The sequence below is a fragment of the Mauremys mutica genome, chromosome 1 (genome assembly GCF_020497125.1).
Source record: "Mauremys mutica isolate MM-2020 ecotype Southern chromosome 1, ASM2049712v1, whole genome shotgun sequence".
Taxonomy (NCBI): Eukaryota; Metazoa; Chordata; order Testudines; family Geoemydidae; genus Mauremys; species Mauremys mutica.
In genome coordinates, this window is record NC_059072.1 from 82,302,256 (window position 1) to 82,328,222 (window position 25,967).

General features: G+C 42.4%; 1 protein-coding gene across 3 annotated transcripts in view; it reads right to left on the reverse strand.

The window, feature by feature from the left end:
* Positions 1 to 25,967, reverse strand: part of EEA1 (early endosome antigen 1) — a 129,815-nt gene that overhangs the window by 87,800 nt on the left and 16,048 nt on the right. For 2 of the 3 annotated variants that reach the window (XM_044980571.1, XM_044980579.1), the window contains exons 2-3: positions 24,502 to 24,594; positions 1,763 to 1,890 (exon numbers count right to left, since the gene is read on the reverse strand). In XM_044980571.1, the coding sequence (XP_044836506.1) occupies positions 1,763 to 1,890; positions 24,502 to 24,594 (221 nt within the window). Of the gene's footprint in view, positions 1 to 1,762; positions 1,891 to 18,259; positions 18,386 to 24,501; positions 24,595 to 25,967 lie in introns of all 3 variants that reach the window. The other variant, XM_044980564.1, reaches the window with a different exon arrangement.

The window sequence follows — 25,967 nt, forward strand, 5'->3', positions numbered from 1 at the left end:
AGTCAGTTACATCTGTGCAACCTCACTGAAGACAAGGTGTTGCTGAGGGCACGATTTGACCTACAGAACCTTTATTAATTACTGGTGATGATACACCGATGGAAAGAACTCAGCTTGACTCTCAGAGACTATGTCGAATTTGTAGGGCTGGCAGTTGACAGAAAAAAAAGCAAAAAAAAAAGAATCCTCATCTTTTTACTTGTAAACTGAGCACATTTGATAAGCAAATGAAAATAAACATCCAAACCTACAATGCCAATTGTACAGATTTACTTTTAAGAGCAGACCACACCTTCCCAAAGACCCAAACCTTCCCAAAGGCCTAATCCCCAGCCTTAGCCCCTGTGTTCACAAGTCTTAGCTGATGAATGACTGGGGAGTGTACTTAATGTTAGCCTTACCTAATTCATTTTTAATGTCATCATTAAGTCATGCTACTTTTTACTTTCTAAAAAATGTCCTAGAAAATTCATTTTTATTAGTTTATTTGAATGGCTGTTTCACCAATTTGAGCAGAAATAATTTGTTTTACATGTAATAAGAGAAACATGTTAAAAAACATTTAAAAGCCTTAAATGTTAGTGCAGACTCTTTTCTTTGCTGAGCTATAGAGAAAGTGTCTTGTCAGACTCTTTGACAGCTCCACTACCGCTAAGGTATTTAATAGAATGCTCATGTTCAGCTGAGTGAAGTCATCAAGATCCCATGCCAACTGGAGAACTGTCAGTCAGGAGAAGCCTCCAGATCAGTGTGTGAAAAGAAGATCTCCAATGACATTGGCTTTGAGCAATGGGGTTTTGATGGATGTCCTGCCCTCCTATTTTGTGACCTGCTGCCTTGCTTCTGTCAATGCCTAAGATGCAATTGTGAAAAAATGGGAGCTCCTTCTTCCCACAGACAGTCACAAGTAGGTTTTGGATTTTGTTTTGGATATTTTTATTTTTATTTTCCCACAATGGACTCCAACTTAATAGCCATAGCATGTTAAATTTTATGTTCTTTTCTTTGAAAAAACCCTATCTTTCATCTTTATGAGTTCAATAGGTTATCAATGTTTTAATTAAATTATTTATCATTTTTTATTTATTATTTTTATCAATCACAGAGGGTTTGCTCCACGGCTAAGACAACAGCTAGTCAAGATATTAGTTGATCCCAGGAGAGTTATACAATCTACATCTTTATTATATTAGCATCACGTGTTCCCACACAGTATGTGAACACCTTCAAAAGCTGCTCACCATCTTATTGCTATGCACAACCAAGACAAAAATCATGGAATGCATAAACTGGAATTAATACAGGCTGAAATTTACAACAGCCCCATATATCCATTGAACAGAAGGGGAAATAAGATGGAACCATGTGGAACCTTGCATGAACGAATCCTCAGGGACAAGGAACAAGAGCCCAAAATCAATTTTTGGGAATGCTCAAATAAGAAGGGAATCAAGCCACCCATGAGCTACCCCCATTAACTCCCGCTACAGACATAAGAGCCAACAGCACCAACTGATCAACAGCATTAAAGGCAATCAATGGATTTAACAATATCAATGTGTATACCCAGTTTCCATCTATCACCAGTCTAGTATCAGCTAGCATAGTATTAAACTAATATTTTAATTGATTTTAGAAATGGGGCATTACGATTCAAATACTTCGTTGCATAATTAACTGTTCAGATTAGTACATGCTTAAAAGTAATTAGAAATACTTAACAATGACAGAAGACTATATGCACAAATTAATATTGTTCTACCTTTTTGGTGAAGGATGCTCATCTCCTCCATGACTTGAATCGATGCCAGATCCGTGAACTACTTCATAGTGCTTGAAAAGTTCTTCAGCAGATCCATGAGATTTCATACACAGAGGACAAATAAAGCCCTATTATAAAGGAAAGAAAATTCAACAGTAGTTTTTGCCTTTTCATCCTAATCAAGAGATTCATTGGTACCATTTAACAGGAAAAATAAAATGTAGGAGAGTAGTTACCTTAAAAAATACCACTTATCTAATTCTCTGACATTATGGAAAGTAGAGAAGACTAGAAAACATAAAATAAACACCCCATTTCATTATGTAGTGCTGTTCTCCAGTAAAACTGTACCTATTGCTAAATTTCACTCCCAGAACTAGTACACAGAATTGTAATAAATTTAAGAAATGTAGCATCAAAAAGGACTGTCACTTTTTTAAATGGTGGAGGAAAGGCAGTGTTAAAAAGGCACTTTCACAAAGTTTTTATTTAAAAAAGAGTTCTGTTCCTTTCAAAGATTTTCCTAGGATGGAAACCTTTTGAGAATCACACTCATAGTAATCAGACAATAAAAAATTGTAGAGAAGAGCCAGCCAGAAACTCCAGCAAGCAGGGGCAGAAGCAGCCAAAGCTGGGGCTGCTGCATTGGGAGAGAGGGTAAAATGGGGCCCAGCCAAGCTCATCCCTCCCCCCAGTAACCCTCTGGACACAGAGTTGTGCAGGAGAGACACCCTCCCCCCTCCACACACACAAACACACACCCACCCCCCTCTTGGAGGCACTAGGACCCAGGTGTAGCCTCCCCACCTCCCTCTTACGAGGGCTTGGGAGAAAACCACAGAGAAGAGCCAGCCAGAAACCCCAGCCAGTAGAAGAAGCAGCAGCCAACGCAGGGACCTTGGGACATTCAGAGAACTTTCCACGATTTTGATTCGACTTTCTCTGCTCTGTGCTGATTGACTGGTTGCTGCAACGCTCCCCTCCCCCACAGTTTCAGCTCTTCACTTCAGTTCACTGCCCTTCCTACACTCTTCACCCCTGCCCTCCTCACCCTCCTTCCCCTCCCTTCCCTTTTCTCTCCAGTTAGCTGATCCTCTTGTAAGTAAATCTCCCTTCCAAAAAAAAAAAAAAAAAATCATGGAACTAACATGCAGTTTGCTGTCATCACACCGTTCACTCTGCTTGTGTATTACACTCTTTCCCTCAGCTTGCATCTGTCTTGTCTATTTAGACTGCAAGCTTTGAGACAGGGACCATCTACTATTCTATGTTTGTACAGCATAATGGGCCCTCAGTTGGTTGGACCATAGGTGCTACCAGAACAAACATGTTAAATAATAATAATAAAGACAACGACAAAAGCTTAATATTCAGACACCTGTTTGAGTCTACAATACTAATATTAGGGGGAAATGTCTTTTGATCTTTCAAAAGTGAGCAAACTAACTAAGTCAGTGATGGATAACTACCTCATGAAAATCAGATCTATCTAGTCTAAAGAATTTGACATCATCCATTTACATTCTAGAAGATTCACTGTAAATTCACGCAGTATGCTCTTTTTGGATTGCCTCCCTCCCTCAGGCTTGTCTACACTCAAGTTAAATGATTGGCATGATGTGTCCTGTAACAAACATTAGTGATCTGTCCAGACTAGCCTTCAGCACACGAGTTAAAATACCTCAATTTAACTGACAATCAATTAACTCCACGTAAAAAACACCAAGCTACACAAGCCCTATGCACGATTGGTAAGGTGTGACACAAGAGGCTTATTTGTGTTCACTACTCTGTGTCATGCCTGACATACTCACTACACCTCACACACTGGTGTCATATTTATTTAAAAGATGACATGTATTATATCATTTGAAATCTAAACACACACCAGTCATTAATGTCACTGTAAAAATATTTGTAACTCAGTCAGTGAAGAGGAGGTTACTTACCTGTAACTGGAGGGTCTTCGAGAAGTGTGGTTCCTATCTGTATTCCATTGTGGGCTATGCATGCACACGAGAGCAGATAATATGAAAGTACTGTTCGTTGGTCTGCACATCCGTCTTGGTTCACCTCATGCCTCTGACCGAGGTGATAAAGGGTGGGGTAGATGGACTGACCACCTCTCCAGTTCCTTCTTCACCACGAATCAGAGAGGATCCATAGCAGAAGTGGTGGAGAACAGGTAGTGAAATACAGACGGGGACCACACATCTCAAAGAACCTCCAGTTACAGGTAAGTAACCTCGTCCTCTTCTTCGAATGATGGTCACTATTGTATTCCATTGTGGGTGATTGACAAGCAGTACTTAAGTAGGAAGAGGGTGCGAGAATGTGGATAAGGAGGGTTGAATTGAGAACCACTGTCCTGAAAGAGGCATCAGGAGCCGAATCCTGTATCAGAGCATAATGTCTTCCAAACATGTGAACAGAACTCCATGTGGTCACTTTTCAGGAGTACCACTTCTGGACATCTGTAGAGATGCCATAGTTGTTGCATGAGCTCGAGTGGAATGAGCTCATACCACCTTGGAGAGGTGCAGGGGGGAAGGGTTGGAGAGCTGATAGAGTAGAATGCAGCCAGATATCCATTTGGAGAGTCTCTGGGTGTAGATTTCATACCCTCTGACTCTCTCTGCTATGGTGACAAACAGTCTCGGAAATTTCCTGATTGGTTTTGTTCTCTGCAGGTAAAAGGAGAAGGCTTGTCAAACGTCAAGGGAGTGAAGTCTTTGTTCTTCAGTAGAAGCGTGCAGTTTCGGGAAGAACATGGGTAAGTCAAGGGATTGGTTAAGGTGAAATTCAACAGATACCTTAGGGATATACTTGGGATGTAGGTTCAAAGAAACTTTATCTTTATAGAACACAGTGTATGGAGGGTCTGCTATCATGGCTCCCGGTTCGCCAACTGTGACGGGGGGGAATAGGTCTGGAGGCCCCCACCTCACCCTACTCCAGAAAAGAGCAAAGGAGAAGTCCACCAGGCGGCCTTGAGTGGCTGCAGGGGAAGCAGCCAATCAGAGGGGCTGCTGGAGTGGCCAATCAGGAGTGAGATGGACCATGTAAAAAGCAGCAGCAGAGGCAAAGCAGTGTGTTGCTGCCTGGAGCTAGAAGAGGGGAAACCGGGTTCCTGACTTGCTGGGAGAACAGCAGGACCACGGACAGCTCAGTGCAGGAGCAAGACTGAGCCCAGGGAAGGCTGCAGAAGAATGGGACAGTGAAGGAGCTCCTGGCTAGCTGCAGAACCGAGCAAGAACTGAGCCCAGAGCCTAGCCAGACCAAGTGAGGGAACTGTGATGGGCCCTGTTGCTCTGATTAGAGCCGAGGGAGAGCTGCCAAAAAGGACATACCAACTGAGGGTACCACAATGGGCCCCTGTTGGACTGTTACAGGAGAACAGTGTCTCCAGGGAGGAAGTCTTGGCAGGAAGGTAAAGCTGTATACCCCAGAAGGGGTTTTGTTTGTTTGTTCCACCCTCAGACGGTGTGTGTGACACTGAAGAAACCATCAGTGGGGGACAGGCGGCACATGCAAGCGATGGGTGCCACCCCATCATCAAGAACTAAGAAACGGCAGGCTCACTCTCAACCAGAAGGGGGGCGCTTGCAAGAGGTTGGTGCCTCCCCATTCCAAACTGAGAGATTGCAGACACTGAATTGGCCAAAGGGAGCACTCACAAGAGGCAGGTGCCGACCGTTACACCACTCCTTTCATGGACAGTAGGGACATGGAATAAGTAGCTAAAGGCTCAAAGGGGGGCCTTCTTAGCACTGAGAGAAAGAGATTGAGGTTCCATAGGGGTGGAACCTTCTAAGTAAGCAGGAAAGTCCTTATTAAGCCTTTCTATAATCTATTGGTTAGAGAATGTGAGGAAATCAAGTCGACCTGAGTAGTTGGGATAGTATGCATTGATCGCGACTAAGTGTATTCGTAAGGAGTTGATGGATAGATCCTATGTCTTTAAAGATAGGATACAGATGAGCACAATAGCTATAGTCTCTGGTAGGATGCCACTTTGTTGCATCCAAGATGAGAAGCGTTTCCATTTATACTCCTGGGGGGATTCTGCATGACTACACACCTGCAGAAAAATCCCCCTCTCCCCGCAGAATTCCTACGCTTCCCTGCAGAAAACGGCAGGGAAGCAAAGGGAAGCCATGCGGGGACGACCATGGGTGCAGTTTTTTGGGAGGGATTTCCCCACTCCAAACAGAGCTGAGGCATCGGGGGAGCACATGGGGTTATGTCCCCCTCAACTCACTTCTGCAAGTGGGGAGCTGCTCAGCTGAAGAAGGCTGTCTGGGCTCTGCTGACTCTTCAGCTGAACACCCCCTCCTGGGTCCTAGTGCCAGTCATTCTCCCCTACTGTGTGCTGGGAGCCTTCCTTTTTTCTGTGCAACAGTGAGTGCCCGCAGTGGAGCTGGATACGGGTGGGTGGCAAAATGAGGGAAAGTGAGATGAGGGTGTGGGGGGAAGAGGCAGTGGGTAAAGAAGGAGGGTGGAATAGGGCAGGGGGAGGGGAATGTTGGAGTGAGGGGAGGAGGATGGAGGAAAAAGAGGGGATGGGGAATCGTGTGTGTGGTGGGGAAGTGGGAGTTCAGCATGCGGCATCCCATCAGCAGCAGCCGAGGCTCCCCAGTTAAGCAGGTCCATCGAACTCTCACCCTGACAAGCCCTACCCCCCTACACCTGAAGCCCTCCAACAAGACCCACCCACAGCCCCACCGATCCCCAAACAGCTGCACCTGGGCTCCCATCCCATCAAGCCCCACTCCCCCAGTACTGGGACACCCCCACTGAATCCCCCACCAAGCCCCATCTGCCGACACCCAGATCCCCCCTGCTGAGCCCCAACCACCTTCACCTGGATCCCCTGCAGAGTCCCATTGCCGGTGCACCCGGAACCCCCCAATGAGCCTCTGTGCATCCAGATCTCCCACTGAGCCACCCACACCCAGATTTCCCCACACAGAAAACTCTCACCCCACACCTGGATCTCCCACACACTAAGCCCCTCCACACTTGGGTCCTACTGGGCTGAGCCTGCCCACCCACACCTGGTGCACCTGACACAGAGGGGAGGGTCCAGAGGTGTTTCTGGGGCAGGCCTGGCCCTTGCACTGTGTCAGGGTCAGGTACAGCCTCACTGCCAAGTCGCTGTACCAGGGGAGGTGGAGGCTTCAGGGTGATCTCCCACCTCAATGCAGCCTGTTGCCTGCGCTCCCCACTGCCATGCTGGAGCCACATTTATTTACTGACAAATACAATTTGCAGAATTTTAAATTTTTTGGTGCAGAATTCCCTCAAGAGCGCATTTTGCTAGGTAACATTTCTTCACGGAGTCCTTTCTGCTATTAGAGAGGATCTCTCATACAGCTGAGGAGCATGAACATTCTAGAGATGATGCCCATCCAAATATAAGGTGGAGCAATCATGGATTGTGGTGTCTGATCTTGCCGTTGCACTGGGTCAGGAGCTCAGGGTATGTTGGGAGGATAATCGGTGGGCAAGATGACATGCACCAGAGGTTGGGGAAGCAGAACTGTCTAGGTCAGAAGGGGGCAATCAAGATGACCTTGGCTCTGTCCTGTTGGATCTTGTGTAGAACTCGTGGCAGGAGTGATGATGGAGGGAAGGCATAATTGAACTGGTCTGACCAGGAAAGTAGCAAAGCATCACCTGGGGAGCAATGACCTAGGGCCCCTCTGGAGCAATTTGTGGTATATCTGCTATTTGTTTGAGAAGTGACTCTGGTTTGACAGAGCAGTGGTGTCAACCTGTGGCCCATCAAGGTAACCCGCTGGCGGGCCGCCAGATCATTTGTTTACATTTGCACAGCCGCCCACAGCTCCCACTGGCTGGGAACCGCGAACCACAGCCACTAGGAGCTGCGGGCAGCTGTGCAAATGTAAACAAATGGTCGGGCGGCCCGCCAGTGGAGTACCATCAGGCCACGTGTGGCCCACATGCAACCACCAGGTTGCCCACCACTGCCATAGAGTGAAAATGTTGTGAAGTTCCCATTCCTGGTAGAGTGTAAAGTGTCTACTGAGGAAGTCGGAGTGCACATTCAGCTCTCGTGGAAGGTAAGCGGGTGACAGTGTGATGTGACTGTTGATGCATCAATTCCAGTGGTTGATTGTTTCTGCACACAGGGAGGCCAATCCCGCTCCCCCTTGCTTATTGAGGTAGAAGACAGGCATAGAGTTGTCTGACATTATAAGGACATGGTGAGAGTGGATGAATGGGAGAAAGTATTCTCACACCCTCCATACTGCTCATAGTTCTAGGATATTGATGTGCATCTGGATTTTCAAGATACACTAGCCCAGGGGTTCTCAAACTGGGGGTCGGGACCCCTCATGGGGTTGCGAAGTTATTACATGGGGGGTCGCGAGCTGTCAGCCACCATCCTAAACCCTGCTTTTCCTCCAGTATTTATAATTGTGTTAAATATATAAAAATGTGGTTTTTAATATATAAGGGGGTGTCACACTCAAAGGCTTGCTATGTGAAAGGGGTCACCAGTACAAAAGTTTGAGAACCACTGCACTAGCCCCTCGAGCTGTGTGGCTGTTCATATAGGCTCCCCAAACTAGCAGGGATGCATCCATAATTATGGTTCTCTCAGGAAAGGAGAGGAGAGGAGCAAAGGGACCCCTGCATTTACATAATGGGGATTTGTCCTCCATAGGAGGGATGACAGTAGATTGGTAGGGACTGTCACCACAAGGTTCATGGAATGGCGGCTTAAGGAGTATCAGGACTGTAGCCAAGCCTGCAGGCACTGACAGTGGAGTCTTGCGAATGGGGTGATGTAAGTGCACAAAGCCATGTGGCCAAGTAGGGAAAGATGTGTTTTGACCAGTACCTGAGGGTTGCTTGCGATGAGACCTAGGAAATCGCTGCTGATGGTCTGGGATCTGTCTATGGGCAGGTACGCCTTTGGGGTGACAGAGTTCAAGACTGCCCTGATAAAGTCTAGAGATCGGGGAGGGACCAGATTTTTCTGTGGTTTATGCTCATTCCCAGTGAAGAAAGGAGGTGGAGCATCATAGAGGTTGATGCATAGGCTTCCTGGTGAGATTGGCGGCAAGGAGCCAATTGACAAGGTATGGAAAGACAAGATAGCCGTGAAGTCTGACATGAGCCACTATGACTGAAAATACATTGGTAAAGATTCCGGGGGGGGCTGCTGCGTCGAAGGGCAGTACTCTATACTGAAAATGGTTGGAGCCTAGCTTAAATCCAAGAAAGTGTCTGTATCTGGGGTGAATATCTATGTGCCACCAGACTCTTCATTGTTTTTGTGGATACAGGCTAACATGGCTACCCTTCTGATACTATCTATGTGAAAGTAAGCGTCCTTCCTTTTGAGAGCCATGAACCACAGGGTGATGGAATTATTGATGCCAACATTACCATGAGAAATCTGAATTGCAAATGAAGCTGTTGAGATGGCAATTGTTTTGTAGCATGAAGCCAAAGCTGAGGACACTAATGGTTCCGACCCAGAGCAAACAGCAGTGAGAAGGAACTGGAGGCAGTCAGTCCGCCCTTCCTTTTATCATCCCAGTTGGAGGCACAAGGTGAACCAGGACAGATGCATGGACCAATGGACATTACTTTCAAATTCTCCAGCTCCGTAACACATGGTATGCATGCATAATCCACAGTGGATATTATGTTCTGTAGACTAAAGAGACAAAGATGCCAAAGCCCCTATTTAAAGGGGAAAGAAAATATGATGGCAGATGCCCAGTCCAGAAAGGAAGGGTCTGACCTGCTGCCTCTGGGTCAGGCAGTGATTAACCTTCCTGCAGCTCTGTAGGATGGGGAGGTCTGATGCTAAGAGCATCAGAGTGCCAGAAGGCAAGGAGCTCACTGGTATCAGGTAACGATTTTCAGCTGGCCTGACCAACTCTGTGTACCCCAACTCACTGTAGTTATTGTCTGTATCTAAAAACGTGATATTGGAAAACCAATAATTCTCTGATCATTAATATTCTTGCGTGATGCATGTGCATGCCATGTATTAAGAGTTATGGATATATGCTGGAATGATGACTATAAAGTATTTAAACCAGACATGTTGGGGAAATTGGTAATTAGGTCTGCCCTAGACAAAGGAATGTATATTTGCTTCTCTGACCAGTCCCGTCATCAGGCAGACACAATGAAGGTCTTATTTACATACTAGGTAAACAAAGACATGCAGGGGAGGAAATGGCTTCCAGCAGGGAAGAGAAACTTTATCTGGGCTATAAAGACCAGGGTCTGAACCTCAGGTGATAAGTAATTTAATCAATTGAGGGTATACAATATTGCTGTACATGCATTTTATCAAGTGAGGTGTTTTATGGAAGCCTATAACACACTGGTGATCAATATCATTGTGAACTGTATGTATTAACACTACATAAGGAATTATGGATATTTATATTATGCTTTACAGTCTGTGACCAAAACAAAGAGGAAAAAGCTCTCTCCCAAAGAGAAACATCACAGCTATCTACTTGTATCCAAGAAGCAAGATGTGATGAAAATCAATGGAAGCTCTATTTACATAAAAATCAGCAGGAGGGTGGGAACAAGGGAAGAACAGCAGGAGGTCATCCTGCCTCCCAAAAACAGGTTATTGAATTTAGGACGATATAAACAAGCCCAGATGCCATTTTGGCATCCATCACTAGATGAACACATGGGACCAGAACTCGTGTAAGCTGAGAAAGATCGGTCCTTCAACCAAGGAGGGATGAAGTCTCCAGGCCTGAATTCAAGTGAGAAACCTACTTAGGCAAAGACCTTTCCACAGGAAAACAAGGGAAGGCAGCAGCTTGTACTTCTGTGGAAGAGCCTGACTGAGGGAAAATAAGCCATGGCTGGGAAGAAGGAAGATTGGTGAAAGAAACCATCTTCAATAAAGTCTGTACCTTGGTAGACCAAGTTTTAGCCCTTTAGATGCATGTTTTCACTTTTATTTGCTTGTAATCTCTACTTTTATTTCTTTTACTTGGCACCACTTCACCTATGTCATATGGTTAATAAATTTGTTTCATTTTTACTATATACCAACTCAGTGCTGTGTTTGAAGGGAAGGGGGTATCTACCCCAGTTAATAAGATGTAATGCACTTTTGTCTCTATGAAGGAGCAACAACCTTATTTCTCTGAATGGTCCAGGTGAGGACTGAACATTTCAGGGCACACTGTTTTGGGGAGATTCGGGACTCGAGTGTGTTGGGGTCACCTTGCTGATTGTAACCAGAGCTGTCTAGCACACAGACATTCAAGGTGTGTCCTGTATGCTTGTAAACTGGCTGTGAGTGTCCCAGGCTGAGAACTACAGCAGCAGGGCATTTCAGGCACCCAAAATACCTCAATTTAACTGACAACCAAATAACTCACTGTAAAAAATAACAGTGTAAACAACCCCTCTGTGTGTTTGGAAAGGGTTGGACTCTGTTCTGGCTCTTTATCCTTTTTATATTTTCACTCTGGGCCTGATTCTCATTTACACTAAAGTACCTTTACACTACTCTAGCAGCAAGAAGAGACCCTAAAGTGGAAATAAGTGTAATTTATACCCATTTTGAAGTCCTTTTACAATGTCAGACAAAGGCCTGTTTGCATTGCTCTAAGTGAGATTAAAGCCTTCTGTCTTTTTTGTTCTCTGTTCACATAGGCTATATTTAAAAATCATGTTACCCTTCAGTGCCTTGCATTGTCATGAGCTCACTTTGTATTTCTGTAACATTAAGATAGCAAACTTCACTATGAAATTATAATTTCCCTTGAAAGCTTTATTATTCTGTGTATAATTTGTACTCTTCTGCAGCAAAATCAGCAATTACATACCATATAATGATAAGATTACATAATTAGCTTTGCCTTTAGTACTTAGTTTATGAGCTAAACTGAATATTGTGTACTAAATATTCTCAGCTTTACCTGGTAACTTCAAATATAATCACCTAAGTAGTGTATACAGTATGTATATGCTGTTTAAGATGACATTTACCCTGTAACAACACAGCTGTTTCATGATTATTTCTGACTTGTAAAATCAAACACTTAAATCTGATTTAATCTGACAGAATTGACTAGTCTATTTATTTACTTAGTGAATTAGGGTATTTATAAAAGATTAGGTGGGAACTTTTAAAAAAAATTATTAAATGCCAAATAAACAAATACCTTACTTTTACTATCATATTAAGTTCCTAAAACCAGCACACCAGATTGTGGATTCAGAAGTTGTGCTAAATGCGACTTCAGATGAACAACTTTCCCCTTTTGTGATTATTCTCCCGAAAGCAAACATTTACACCAGGCATCAGCAACCTTTGGCATGCAGCCTGCCAGGGAAATCCGCTGGCGAGCCGGGATGGTTTGTTTACCTATAGCATCTGCAGGTTCGGCCGATCACAGCTCCCACTGGCCGTGGTTCGTCGTTCCAGGCCAATGGGGGCTGCGGGAATCAGCCAAACCTGCGGACGCTGCAGGTAAACAAATCGTCCCAGCCCGCCAGTGGATTTCCCTGATGGGCCGCGTGCCAAGGGTTGCCGATCCCTGATTTACACCCAACTAGCCAGGAAAACTTGATTTTAAAAATCAGTTTTAATCATTGTTTGTAATTATTTTCCCAAAGAAAAGTTGGTTCTCATTTGATGGTAACCATTAAAACATGTTGATATGCAACTAAATATAGCCTTTACTTTACATTTGGTGCAGGTTTTTATTGTTTGTTTTTTTGGGGGTGGGGGGCTAAGTAGGATATACTTTTATTTGAGCAATTATACTGCTTACCTTACATTTATTCTAAACTATTCCAAATTCCCAACATTCATCTTCATGGCTCTAGTACATTCAGCAGTTCACTTCGGATTTTTTTTTAGTGAGCAAGCACTTATATATACAAGTTGTATATATCTAATCTTCAAGCTGCCATGAAAGGTGCATCTAAAGTTGATACATTCTCTATCTACCTTACTAACAATACTTTTATTCATCTAATGCATTATAATTAGTAGATTATAGAATGTACTTTTCATTGCAGAGTGGAAGAATGAGGAATTCTGGGAAGCTCTCACTGTGACACTGACAACACACTTGATGTCGCTATCAGAATCAAAGCTTTTATTCTTTTTTCACTCAGCAAAGACAGCAAGCAAACGTACTGTAACACCATCACATTTTGGGGGTGGGGTAAAATTTAGATGGAAGACATAAGGAGGATTTAGCTTTGCACCTCCCATTGTGCAGTTCAATCCTCCACTTGCATATGTGGGCATCCATGACAATTGTCGGCCTCCTTTAGAACAGTACCTTCAAAATAGGTCACAAAAAAGATAAAAATGACTTCCACTTGGTGCTGCATGTATACAGAAATCAATTATTAATCCAACTGAGATGGGTTGTAAGTCAGTCAATTATCACAGCAAGTGGATCAACTACACGTCCTGCAGAACTGCTCAATGCCTTCCCTCACAGAAATATATATCACCTAGTTAGATGAGAGGTATTTAAGTGCTGACCACAATATAAATGCAGTTTAATTATATACATGTCTTATAGTGCATGATACAAAAGCTAAAACAAACATATTCATAACCAAAAGTTACTTCTCAGATATAGCAAAGAATCCTGTGGCACCTTATAGACTAACAGACGTTTTGGAGCATGAGCTTTTGTGGGTGAATACCCACTTCGTCGGATGCATGTAGTGGAAATTTCAGGACCAGACTTCAGAGAGAAACTGCTGAGCTTCAGTTCATCTGAAAATTTGACACCATCAGCTCAGGATTAAACAAAGACTGCGAATGGCTTGCCAACTACAAAACCAGTTTCTCCTCCCTTGGTTTTCACACCTCAACTGCTAGAACAGGGCCTCATCCTCCCTGATTGAACTAACCTAGTTATCTCTAGCTTGCTTCTTGCTTGCATATATATACCTGCCCCTGGAAATTTCCACTACATGCATCTGACGAAGTGGGTATTCACCCAGAAAGCTCATGCTCCAAAACGTCTGTTAGTCTATAAGGTGCCACAGGATTCTTTGCTGCTTTTACAGATCCAGACTAACATGGCTACCCCTCTGATACTTCTCAGATATATAGACCCAGGGCAAGATTTCAAAGTGGGATAGCACCATTGAAGTCAAAATTAACATTTGATTAACAGCCTGCCCCATAAGGCTTTAAATCAGCAAATACTATTTTAAAAAAAGCAGCAGCCTTAGCAGCAGCAGCTCCCAAACTGACACTTTGATTAGTAACTTGCAGAGGCTGAAGACTTCATGAGAACTATGCCAATTTACGCCATCTGAAAATCTGGTTTCCTTTTCAGAGAGCTTTTCTAACAAACCCTTTTCATAAAGGGGTTTTAGTTCAACTGTTAAAACTCAACCTTTAATCGACTTACTGAACAAAATGTCAGCATGGGAGCTATTTTTAAAAAATATATCAAGAAATATTTTTTGCCAATTTAAAGCTGTAAGTAGGGGCAAGAAAGATAAGGGTCTGAGACACTTATATCTAGAATATGATGTTTATGTAATAGAAGCTATGCCTACATGGCAATGTAAGCGTAGGGTTAGTGGGTCTGCTGACCCGTGTCAGAAAACCCTGAGCTTGAGCATCTACATTGCATTTTAAGCCAAGGTGGAAAATTTTCTGGACCCTGTTCAAACCTAGGGCTCTGGCACCCACACTGCAGTGCACAGACCCGAGTCAAAGTAACCATATATCAGAGATCCTAGCACACCCCTCCCCAAATGTCGACACTCTAGCCCTAGGAACATGATGCACTGTGGGAAAACTCTACTGCCCACCCTGTTTCCTAACTGTGGTGGTGCTAGTGATGGGACTTGTGACCCTAAGGAGCACAAGTGCATGAAGTGCATAATTAGCTCCTTTGACGGCTGTCTCAATAGAATGACTGCAGTTTGAGAAGGCTTTATACTGAACTATAATCTAATCTGAATATTGAGCTCTCCAGCTCTAGGCTGAGTCACAGGAGCCAGAAAAGGTTCAGAGAAGGGCAACTAAAATGATTAGGGGTTTGGAATGGGTCCCATATGAGGAGAGATTAAAGAGGCTAGGACTTTCCAGGTTGGAAAAGAGGAGACTAAGGGGGGATATGATAGAGGTATATAAATCATGAGTGGTGTGGAGAAAGTGAATAAGGAAAACTTTTTTACTTGTTCCCTTAATATAAGAACTAGGGGCCACCAAATTAAATTAATGGGCAGCAGGTTTAAAACAAATAAAAGGAAGTTCTTCTTCACACAGTGCACAGTCAACCTGTGGAACTCCTTGCCTGAGGAGGTTGTGAAGGCTAGGACTATAACAGGGTTTAAAAGAGAACTGGATAAATTCATGGAGGTTAAGTCCATTAATGGCTATTAGCCAGGATGGGTAAGGAATGGTGTCCCTAGCCTCTGTTTGTCAGAGGGTGGAGATGGATGGCAAGAGAGAGATCACCTGATCATTACCTGTTAGGTTCACTTCCTCTGGGGCACCTGGCATTGGCCACTGTCGGTAGACAGGATACTGGGCTGGATGGACCTTTGGTCTGACCCAGTACTGCCATTCTTATGTTCTTATGTAAAATGTCTGTGTGCACCAGTTACGAAGGTAAATAGGGCTGTCAAACCACCAAAATGAAACTTTTCAATACTTAATTTTTAAAATGGGATGCTCAATGAAAGTGTTTTGTATTTATTTCTGTCTGTTTTGAAGTTTGACATAAATGTAGGTTTCTGAGCGATGAAGTGCATCTGCAAAGGTTGGGGTGCAGGGAGAAGGGATACCCAGCAGGCTGCATGGAAGTTTTGGGACTGTCTCCCACTCGCTGCCATCAGAGTGCACACTGCCCTACCTCCTCTGTACAAGCAGCCCCAGGGAGGGCTGGGGACCTGGAAGCAAGGGCCAGAGAGCAGAGCAGGGACCAAGCAGCTGCCCTGCAGGGAGGGGGAGCAGCCCTGCCAGGGGAGGGATGACCCTCAACATCCTGGCAGCCAGGAACCAGCTTTGCTCCCTGCTCCAGGTAAACTCCATGCAGCAGCGAGAAGAAGCCAGAGCCACTGCTGTGGGAGGAGGAAGGGGAAGCACGCTCAGCCAGACAATAGTGGTGCTTCCAATATGCTGCGCTGACTGCCTGCAACACTGCTCCTGTGCCACCAGGACCTGTGGGATACAGTCAGAGGACTTACAGGATCTGAGTCAAGCTGTGGCCGCACGTACACAGGCAATCAATAGGGCTCAGACCCTAGATGCCAGCTTAACACAGGCTTGGCCCACAGTGGATTTGATTTAAATCAAATTGATTTAAATCATGATTTAAAGACTAGTCAGGAAGACTCAATTTAATCATGTATTTCTACATAAAAGTGCGTTCTTGTTAAAACCTTAATACATATTCTTCACAACTCAGAGATAGAGGAGATAGATGAGACCCAAACTGGCTCTCTTTTACAGCCTGCTGCCATTATAGGTTTTCCCTTCTAGTGAGAGAATGGTATGGTAGATCTCAAATCAATGAAGGCTACACTCAGAAAGACCTCAAGACTTCTGGAATATGCTGCTCAAACAGTTTCACCCCCAACAATCTTATTTTAATTGAACTTTTTGAAACTTTGCACTTTCAGATGGAGGTACACAAATTTGCAGAGGGACAAAAGGGTTGAGGTCTGTTATTTCTCACCTCTATATATTATTTTAAAAAGTTTTTGCTGTTAACAAAACGTTATCTCTGGAGATACAAATCCATAGTTTGAGAACTACAAAACTAAGCATCTCTTAGACTCATAGACTTTAAGGTCAGAAGGGACCATTATGGTCATCTAGTCTGACTTAAATTACAACATTTCAATGATAGTATCAACTTCCCAGTGGAGAAATGAAAATGCAAAAAAAAATACCACTTCATATACTTCATACCACTGAAACAATCGACCTCTTCACACACAGGCAAAAGTGATGCTGGAAGAAGGGAGGCAAAAGGATCCTCCCCTGAACTCCAGCATCATTTAATAAGTGGCAAGCTGCCCATCCCCCAAAGCCAACCTAGCTTAGACTTTCTTAAAGCTCAGAAAGTCCAATCGGATAGCCTCACAAAGCCTGGCTGTTATTTGCTAGTGAATACACACATCTGTTCCATCTTCCCCAGGCAGCCCTGGTAAGAGCATCCTGAAATGGTGACAAGAACAGCTAAGGCGGTTCCCTTGTTTGCAGCGGTCCTGCTCCATGAAACAAGGCTCACTTGGCCACCATGATCTTCCTAGAACATAATGGAATTGGAGAAAAACACATTAGCTAGTCTAATCCCAGGAAAAAGTAGTAGTTCACCCTCAATGTCCACTAGTGCCAATATCTGGGGCCAAATGCTATAATTTTCTTGTTGCCCCATGATGTAAATAAGTCCACCTGTGTATCAAACCATATGGCCGTCAGATGGCCAAAAATCACCTAGTCCCATTCCCATTCTTCCTCAGCAGTTGTTTTTTTCCTGAATGGAAGTGATTTTTCTTTTTTTAAACATTCACCATTTTCCAGAAAGGGCAGAACCTGCATAGCTTGGGTGCTTTTCCCCCTGGAGGGGAGAGAAGAGAAGGGGTTGTACCTTTCTGATAATTTAGACACATGACTAATTGCAACTGATCGTTACAGTTGCACCTGCAACTAACTGATCATTTCAGTATCTGATGTCCATGAGTATTGAGGAAAAATGACTTGATTTACCAAAAGACTGACCAACATAAAAGTAACACCACACTGAAGGATTATTAAATATACTTCTAAACACAAGAGCTACTTAAACAAAAAGCTTTTACATTTGCTCAGAGAGATATAAAATAATGATTGTGTTCTAAATCTCAGAATTGTTTTATAAGAAGTTTTGTATTGTGATTTTGTCAGTGTACTTGAAACTCCTTAGTGAAATTCTTTAAAGGGAAAATTCTGAATGTTTTTTAAAAGTTCCTATTCCCCCATCCCAAATATTATTAAAATATCTCCTCCTAACTAAATTATAACTGTACCTCAAAACCAGACTCCCATTAAAAGTCTGTCTTAAGAGTAAAGTAGATAGCTAAACAGAAATTCTAAAACATTTAACAGTATAAATGATTTCCCAAATCTTATACTTAGGTTCATTATTGTGACTAACGCAGAAGTAAAGTACATTAACTAATGCAGAAGTAACATATATTAATTCAGAGAACAATCATGCAAAAACTGTTTTAAAAAAGTGAATGCAAATTTCTGATATTACAGAAATTCCACGAGAGATGGCTGCAAACCAGAAAGATAAAAGAAAGCATCTGATGAGATACCTTATTGTAAATATGCATAAAAAGATCAAACCATATTTCCTTACAGCAGGGAATCACAAGAAACAAAGTGAAAGAGGCTGGTACCCAAGCAACCAGAAAGGAAAGACATTTATTTTAAGCAACCCATTACCAAGCTACTCAAACAAAATAAACAAGACCCACAGTAACAGCGGGCAGGTCATGATGCTCCTGTCTTCTTGTCTCTGTCCCAATGTGTTCATTCTGGTAATGTTCAGACAGACCAGTGGCACTTACACACATTTTCATACATAGTGGACAGATGAAGCCCTGTGAAACAGTAACTTTTAGGTATGTACATTTTTAAAAAGTAAGAATATAAACAGAAAGCGCACCTTACGTGTCAAATATGTATTAAAATTCTTAAAAAGCATGCTATTGCCTATATGCAAGAAACAAAGCTCGTGCTTGTTACTTTTCAGTAAGTTTCTTAAAATGAAATTTTTCTGATCATGAGTCCTAAACACAGAGAAGACAAATAGAATGTTGTTAAGTGAATTAAAAACAAAACATATCTGAGACACTGAGCTTTGACAGTAGGCAGTACATTCATTTTGTTAATTGTTTTCATCAGTTTTACTAGGCCTTTGGTACTGCTCCACACTACAAAGGGGCATATTATGCATAATGTATCATGACATAACCACTGTAAAATATTAGGTAGTGTCTACACTACCACTTACGTAAGTATAACTTATGTCACCCAGGGGTGTGAGGAAAAAAACATACCCCTGAGCAACATAAGTAACACCAACATAAGTGCCAGTGTGAACAGCGCTATGTCAGCAGGAGAGCTTCTCCTGCCAACATAACTACCACCACTTGTTGGGGGTGGTTTAATTATGTCGACAGGAGAGCTCTCTCCCATCAGCAATGAGTAGCTACACGAGAGATATTACAGTGGTGCTGCTGCATCGGTACAACTGCACCACTGTAAGCTCTCTAGTGTAGACATAGCCTAGGTCAAAGTTCTGTACAAAGGTCTGACAGGACATTTTGTAACATTGCTTTCAGATCTTTTATAAAAATAAACTGGAAGAGAGTGTGAAAGAGCCAGAATACCATAGTACATGAACAAGAGGACTCAAGTCAACATTTCATGGGGGGGGGTCAGTCAAAGTTTTTCTGACAAATGATTGTACTATATTTTTTTTCCTTCTCATTTCCTTCAGTTACAGTAATGTTAACTGCTCCTTGTGAAAAACAGAAGGTAAAAACAGTTTTAGGGGGAAAAAATTGAAAACAGTGTCCCTTTAAAAAGAAATCTGTTGATGTGGAGCTATACAAAGTAAATCCAACTATTTTTCTCCTAAGTTATTTCTTAAATGGTAAGCAGTTTTTTAAAGGCTTTTTAAATTTATCTTAGTACTGTTAGCAAAAGCACTATTTTTATGGATTCAGAATATGTGAGGCAATAATATGCACGTGGAAGTAAAATTTAAATTCTGAAGAAACTGTCACCAAGGTAAGAGTGCGCTTTACATAAATTGTTAAACACAAAACAAAAACACTCTAGTAACCTTTCTTTTTAATTCAGAACAGCTTTAACCAATTAGCAACATTTACAACACATTTGTCACCCAGAATGGTCATTTACCTCAGTTTAAAGGATCACCTGTTGACTGCACTATCATGTTCAACCACCTAACTTACAAAGTTAAATCCATACAGCTATAAGAAAATCTTGCAACATCAGAAGTACCTTTCCTCTAGCCTCTTGTCTGAAGTATGTGCTAACAAGTCAATCCAAAAGAGTGCAATGCCTTAAATAATGTGTCTCTCTCACTGATGAAAGAGGAAAATAAGAGTAAAGATCCAAGATTCAAATTGCATTAGTTAAACCTACTTTTTTGGTTTATTTTGCTTTCCAGTTAAAATAAGCTTTATTACAGAAACTGTTAAAAAACAGAAAGCTAACTTCTGGAGCTCAATTTTCAAAACTGTGCATGCCACTTGTTTGCGTAAAATGGGAAATGCATGCACACATAGTTGGCATCCTTTCATCTGCAAGAGATATGATGTAGAGATATGATGTAGATGGTTTGCAATGTCTCATGTGACTGAATAGTCCAATCCGAGATTTGCATGACCTTTGGCAGCTGTTTCAAATGTATGTTTCTTGGTTGGGAACTGCTTGCTTCCTATGGGCTCTTTTCTCTTCAAGCTGAAGGAGCCAGCTCCTGTCATGGACTTTGATGCCTTGATAGAGACGTTGGCGTCACATGTTACGCTCACTTGCCAAGGTTTTCCATCAGTCAGGATCAATTCCAAATTCCTTCATATTTCGCTTGCATGTGTATTTATAGCGAAGCTTGAGACATCCTGTTGTTCTTGTTCCGTCTGATAGCTCCCCATATAGCATGTCCTTGGGTATGCGTCCATTTTCCAAACTACTCAGATGGCCCAGCCAGCGCAGACATCTTTGCTTGAGCAGGGCTGTCACATTTGGTAGAACATGGATAACTGATGCTCATCAGGAGAAAAGGTTAAATAGTTTCCACCTATGCTGTTTACACCACATACTCAACACCAAATGGCAAGATAAAGTCACCAATGTATACATAGGCATTTGGATAGATGCACACAGAATCAAATGTCTTACTAGTTTTAAACCAGGGCCATGTAAATGCACAAATAATTCTGCACAGCAGAAAGAGTGCGCTGGGCTACAATACATCTGGCATTATCATTTAACACATGGGGAGGTTACAAAGATGGATAGGTATTTCTGGATAAGTTAATTACATACTTGATACACTGATCTGATTTTCTCTGTTTAGGGTTTTCACCACACAGTGTACCTAGCACATGAAGAAAAGAACAGAGAGGATTTACAAGGGTGTTTGTTTCTTACACAATTGTAAAAATTCTACATATTTATATCAGACTGACCTTAGGCATAAGATATTCAGACATACTGATCTGAAAACAGCTTCATGACCTCAGCCCTAGTCCTAACCCAAAAAAGAAACTCCAAGACTTGGATCCATTCAATTCAATTAACCCTTCCTCCTCTTCCAGCCCCCTTCAACCTAATCCTGATATCTACTGAAGGCTCATAGGATCTAAGGCCTTGTCTACACTACAGAGTTTTGTCGAAAAACAGTCAGCTTTCATCAACAAAACAGTGGAGGTGTACACACAACAATGCTCCTCCTGCTGATTTAACTTTCCTGTTACTCCGACAAAATAAAACCACCTCAATGAGAGGCGTAGAGCTTTTTGCGACAAACTTAGATCAATGCACTGTCACTGTAGACACTGTGTTTAATTATGTTGCTGTAAATGGCCTCCAGGAGGTGTCCCACAATGCCCAGCTGGCTGCTGTGGTCAGCAGTTCAAACTCCGCTGCCTCGCAGCCAGGTACACAGGCATCTGCCACTCTCCTTTAAAGGACTGTGATTTTTTGAAATTCCACTTCCTGTTTGCTCGGTATGGACCGTTCACATTGTATCTTCCCAGCTGACCATGGCAGCTCCCTGCAGCAAACATGCTCCCGCTTGGAGTACTCCAGAGTTGTTAGACCTGCTGGGTCAGTGGGAAAAGGGGGCTGTGCACTCCCAACTCCGCTCCAGCCGTAGGAACTTCGATACCTACAATCATATTTTTCTTGGCATGTCAGAGAAGGGCCACGAACAGGACATGCATCAGTGCCATGCGAAGATCAAGGAACTGAGGCAGGCGTACCAGCAAACCATTGCTCTGGAGCTGCGACAAAGATCTGCCACTTCTACACGGAGCTGGACGCCATCCTCAGTGGCAACCCCACCTCCACCAACAAGAGCCCCGTGGATTCTTCAGCGGGAATTGGAGACAGCGGACTGAACCCCGAAGACAAAGTGGTGGATGAGGAAATGGAGTTGGAGCATGAGGTGGCACTGGTGACAGGGTGGTCCTGTAGGCGAAGCAAGCCAGGATCTCTTCTCGAGTCCAGAGGATTCAAGCCAGTCCCAGCACTCCGGCTCTGGCGTGCATGATACACAGGAGGGGAGCTCTGGTAAGTGCTCATTTTGATTTGATACTACTCAGTTACATGAGATAGTGCTGTCCTTTCTTTCGTTTAGTGTGCTAGAAGTGGGTAAAGGGACAGAAATGTACAAGACTAGCAGTATTTACGTCTGCTTCCCATTCCCCTACAGCTAAGCAGTGCAGGCCCTGCAGAAAAGTTCATTAATTCACACTGAGATTTCATAGGAATCCTCCAGAGAGATCTCTAGGAAATTTTCCTGGAGGTACCTGCCTATCCTCTGCCGAAGGTTCCTTGGCAGAAATGCTTTGTTTCTTCCCCTGCTGTAGGAAACTCTGTCACACCAATCGGCAATCACTTGTGCAGGGACCAAACCGACACACAGACAAGCAGCATAGGGACCTGGTCTGAAGCCGCAAGAATGCCAGAGATGCACCCTTGCATCCTTGTATACCCTCAGGAGTGAGATATCGGCTTCAATTTCCCCCACCTGTGGAAAATGGTGGCAGAATTTATAATAGTGTCCCTAGTCGCTTGCAGTGATCCTCTTAAAAAGCCACATAGACTCTTTGTCCCATCTTGGACCTTCCCCCCACGCTGGGAGAAACTCACCATGTTTAGGGCACTCGATGAGCTGTATGCTTGCCAAGGGAGAGTGAGAGAGAAAGAGGTGTAATGATTCAATGCTGTGAGTGCCTCTGTTTATTGCTGCCTCTGTTTATTACTTCTTGTGCTTCTGCAGACGTGCCCTTCAGGGGAACCCCTTACACACCAACACAGCGCCTCCACCAGATAAGGAGGCAACACAGGAGGAGTAAAGAGGACATGGTTAGGGAGGTGTGCTCGTCAGACAGCACAGGGCACGAAGAAAGACAATTGATGAGAAATTGGAAACAGATAGCCTGGAGAGGAAGCATGGCTAGGAATGTATTTTAGTGGGCCAGGAGCAACTGATAAAACTGATGGAGGAACAGAGATGTTGCAGTCAGAACACGTGTGCTCACCTTCCCCTGCAGCCTATACAGAACTGCGTGCCATGACCGTCCCACACTCCCCACACACATTCTTTGCATCTCGCAGTAACCCTTTCACACTACCCCTTCGGATAGGTTCCCTAAGGACATCTGGACTTATACACAACTATGAGAGCTTCCATTAAGGGAGTGCTCCTCAGTGTCATGTCCCTTGTATGACATGGGATAGCTACCCACAGTGCACTGCTCTCTTTCTCTATGCTAGAGCACCAACTGAGGACACACTCTGCTGACACAAGTTGTGTGAACATGCACAAGTGCTGTAATTATAGCAGTTTATGATCATCGGCATAACTTGCGTTTATTTAATTCTGTAGTGTAGACATAGCCTACATAGATCCCCAGATCTTCTGTTGGGCCCAGGTTATTATCTCCATTCAGATCTTACAATGCTCTGGGTTGGGAGATTTAGAAAGATAAACCTGCCTGCCTGGAACAGAATGAATGATCCATTGGGACCCTCAATTCCATATAATACTAGATGATCAGACGGGATTATAATGAGAGGCAGGTGTCGTACAATGGGTCTGGCTATGATGGGTATGGGCAGCAGATCACAATATACATGGAAAGAAGGATTACAGGAAGGGACCATTTTAAGCCAGTTGGGTAGGAGACCACAACAGATTTTTAGGTTAGATACTGTAAATATCTGAACTTTCTGAGATTCACCTATCATTAACTTAGACTCTTCAACACAAAGGAACCATACTTTATTGTAGTGATTAAATTCACCACTGTATTTAACTACATGCCCACAGGGAATTTCAAACATACTGTATTACAGGAACAATCCAGTCTGCCACTAGTTACTGCATTAGTCAACTTATTTAGGCATTTCTTAAGACAACTAGAGAGTAGCTTGAAAAAGCAAGTGATGAATGAGCCCTATGCCTGAGTTCTTCATCAGTTCTCAGAGCAACCTGACTGCATAAAAATGCAGACACCACACAATACTTTAGCAATTCTTGATGTATCTGAAGCATATTACACCAATATGCAGGTTCTTTTTTATATCAAATGTAGAATCACTGATGCCTCACCCAAATTCACAGGATCATGTCACTTTACTCAAAGTTCTGAGATGAAATTATTTCATATTAGCAATATATTTTATATATTTCTTGTTCACATTTAACCATATATGTGCTGACATTTCACTATAAAGCCTATTGAGAATACGTCTGCTCATTTTAAGCTAGAAAACTTCACAAATTCAACTCACTAATTCATGCATGCTATGAAACATTTGTTAATTTTCTGGTACAACACATTTCCACGCATTTGTCCATTTACACAGATTATGTCTAATCAAAGTCCCTCTCAAAAGAGAGGTGAATCAGATGCCAAGATGCCTAGTCCCATATATTGTTATCCTACCGTACCTCTGAAGTGCTTTCATTGTTCACATCCACTGCATTTCCTGGGGCTGCAGAGGAATCCGAATCTGAGCTCTGTGACCCAACTCTGCCTGGAGTCTGAAACGGAAGAAATATAAATTTTATTAAACTGAGTTTGAAGTCTATGTTGCAAAAAGGAATGCCTTGTAAATTGAACAAACTGATAAGCATACTGCATAGTCAATGCAACAGTGTACAATCCAAAATTACTGCCAAGCCCTTACATCATCACTTGAGTAAAGAGTGTTTATTAGAAAGATCAATACACAACAATATAAAAGAATTTTCAACTAGCAATAATCACACCTCAGATTAACCCTAATACATAAAGAACTACGCCAAACTGCACTTATTATCATTCAAATTACAGCTAAATACAGTTAAATGGTCATTCAATAGAAAAATCCTAGAAATTAAAATTTTGCCTCTTAAACAAGATATTAAATAAATACTAACATACTCCTCTTCAGACTGTGGAGTTTTGTTAACTAAAACAACAACGTTTTTATACTTGTCAGATTATTCAGTAGAAAAGCTGACAAAAGTAGGCCCATTGATAAGGTAGTAAGTAAATAAAAATATATTACTTTACAAATCACCAAATTTCAATATAGAGGATAAGTAGAAAACTAAAGTTAAAACTGCTTCATAGATCAAACTTCCAATTAAATTAGACTAGCTTATTCAACAAGGAATCCTATAAAATTAAGTTGTATATTTTCATTTGCTTCCAGTATATGCTTCTTTCCAAATTACAGTATCAAACCAGTAAACAAATTAAGTAAATACTACTTCATTCAAAGTCTCATGAAATAGATTCAGGTTACTAATCCTCAGCGAATTCATCCTACTTTTCAGCAAAAGGTTCATTTTTCCTTCTCTTATCTACTTCAAAAGTTCCACTGCTTCATCAGAATCATAAAAGAAAGTTAACATCCTCAACAAGGCAAACTTTGGCAAGGAAAGTTATTGAAACAGCCAATCAAGAAAACAAAAATTCTTCCATAGCATAACATTTTTCTCCCTCTTAAATTCTGTGTGGGTCCAGATTGTTCTGAAAAAACGGGGATTTGTTTACTTTTATAGTAAAATTTTACTTTTGGTCTCTGAACCACTGACCATCAATCACTCCCAATCTAGAGCCAACTCAAAGTTTACTTTAAGAATTCCATTGACAGGGTTAGAACCCAAATAAAGTACTGATGTTGTAATTTTGTGGGCAATCTGGAAATATTTTTGATCTTATATAAGGTATTCACACTTTCTGCATACAGAATTTTAAAATAAAGGGAGAGAGCTACAGGAATAAGCTTTATCTACATACTTCAGAAACGGAAATATCATAACAGTATTTGTCTTGGAAAAAAATTCCAAAATCTTAAAATTTAAACAATACAATAAATAACCCTTTATAAAGATGCCTCTAAATGTAATTTTCTCCCTTAGTTTGA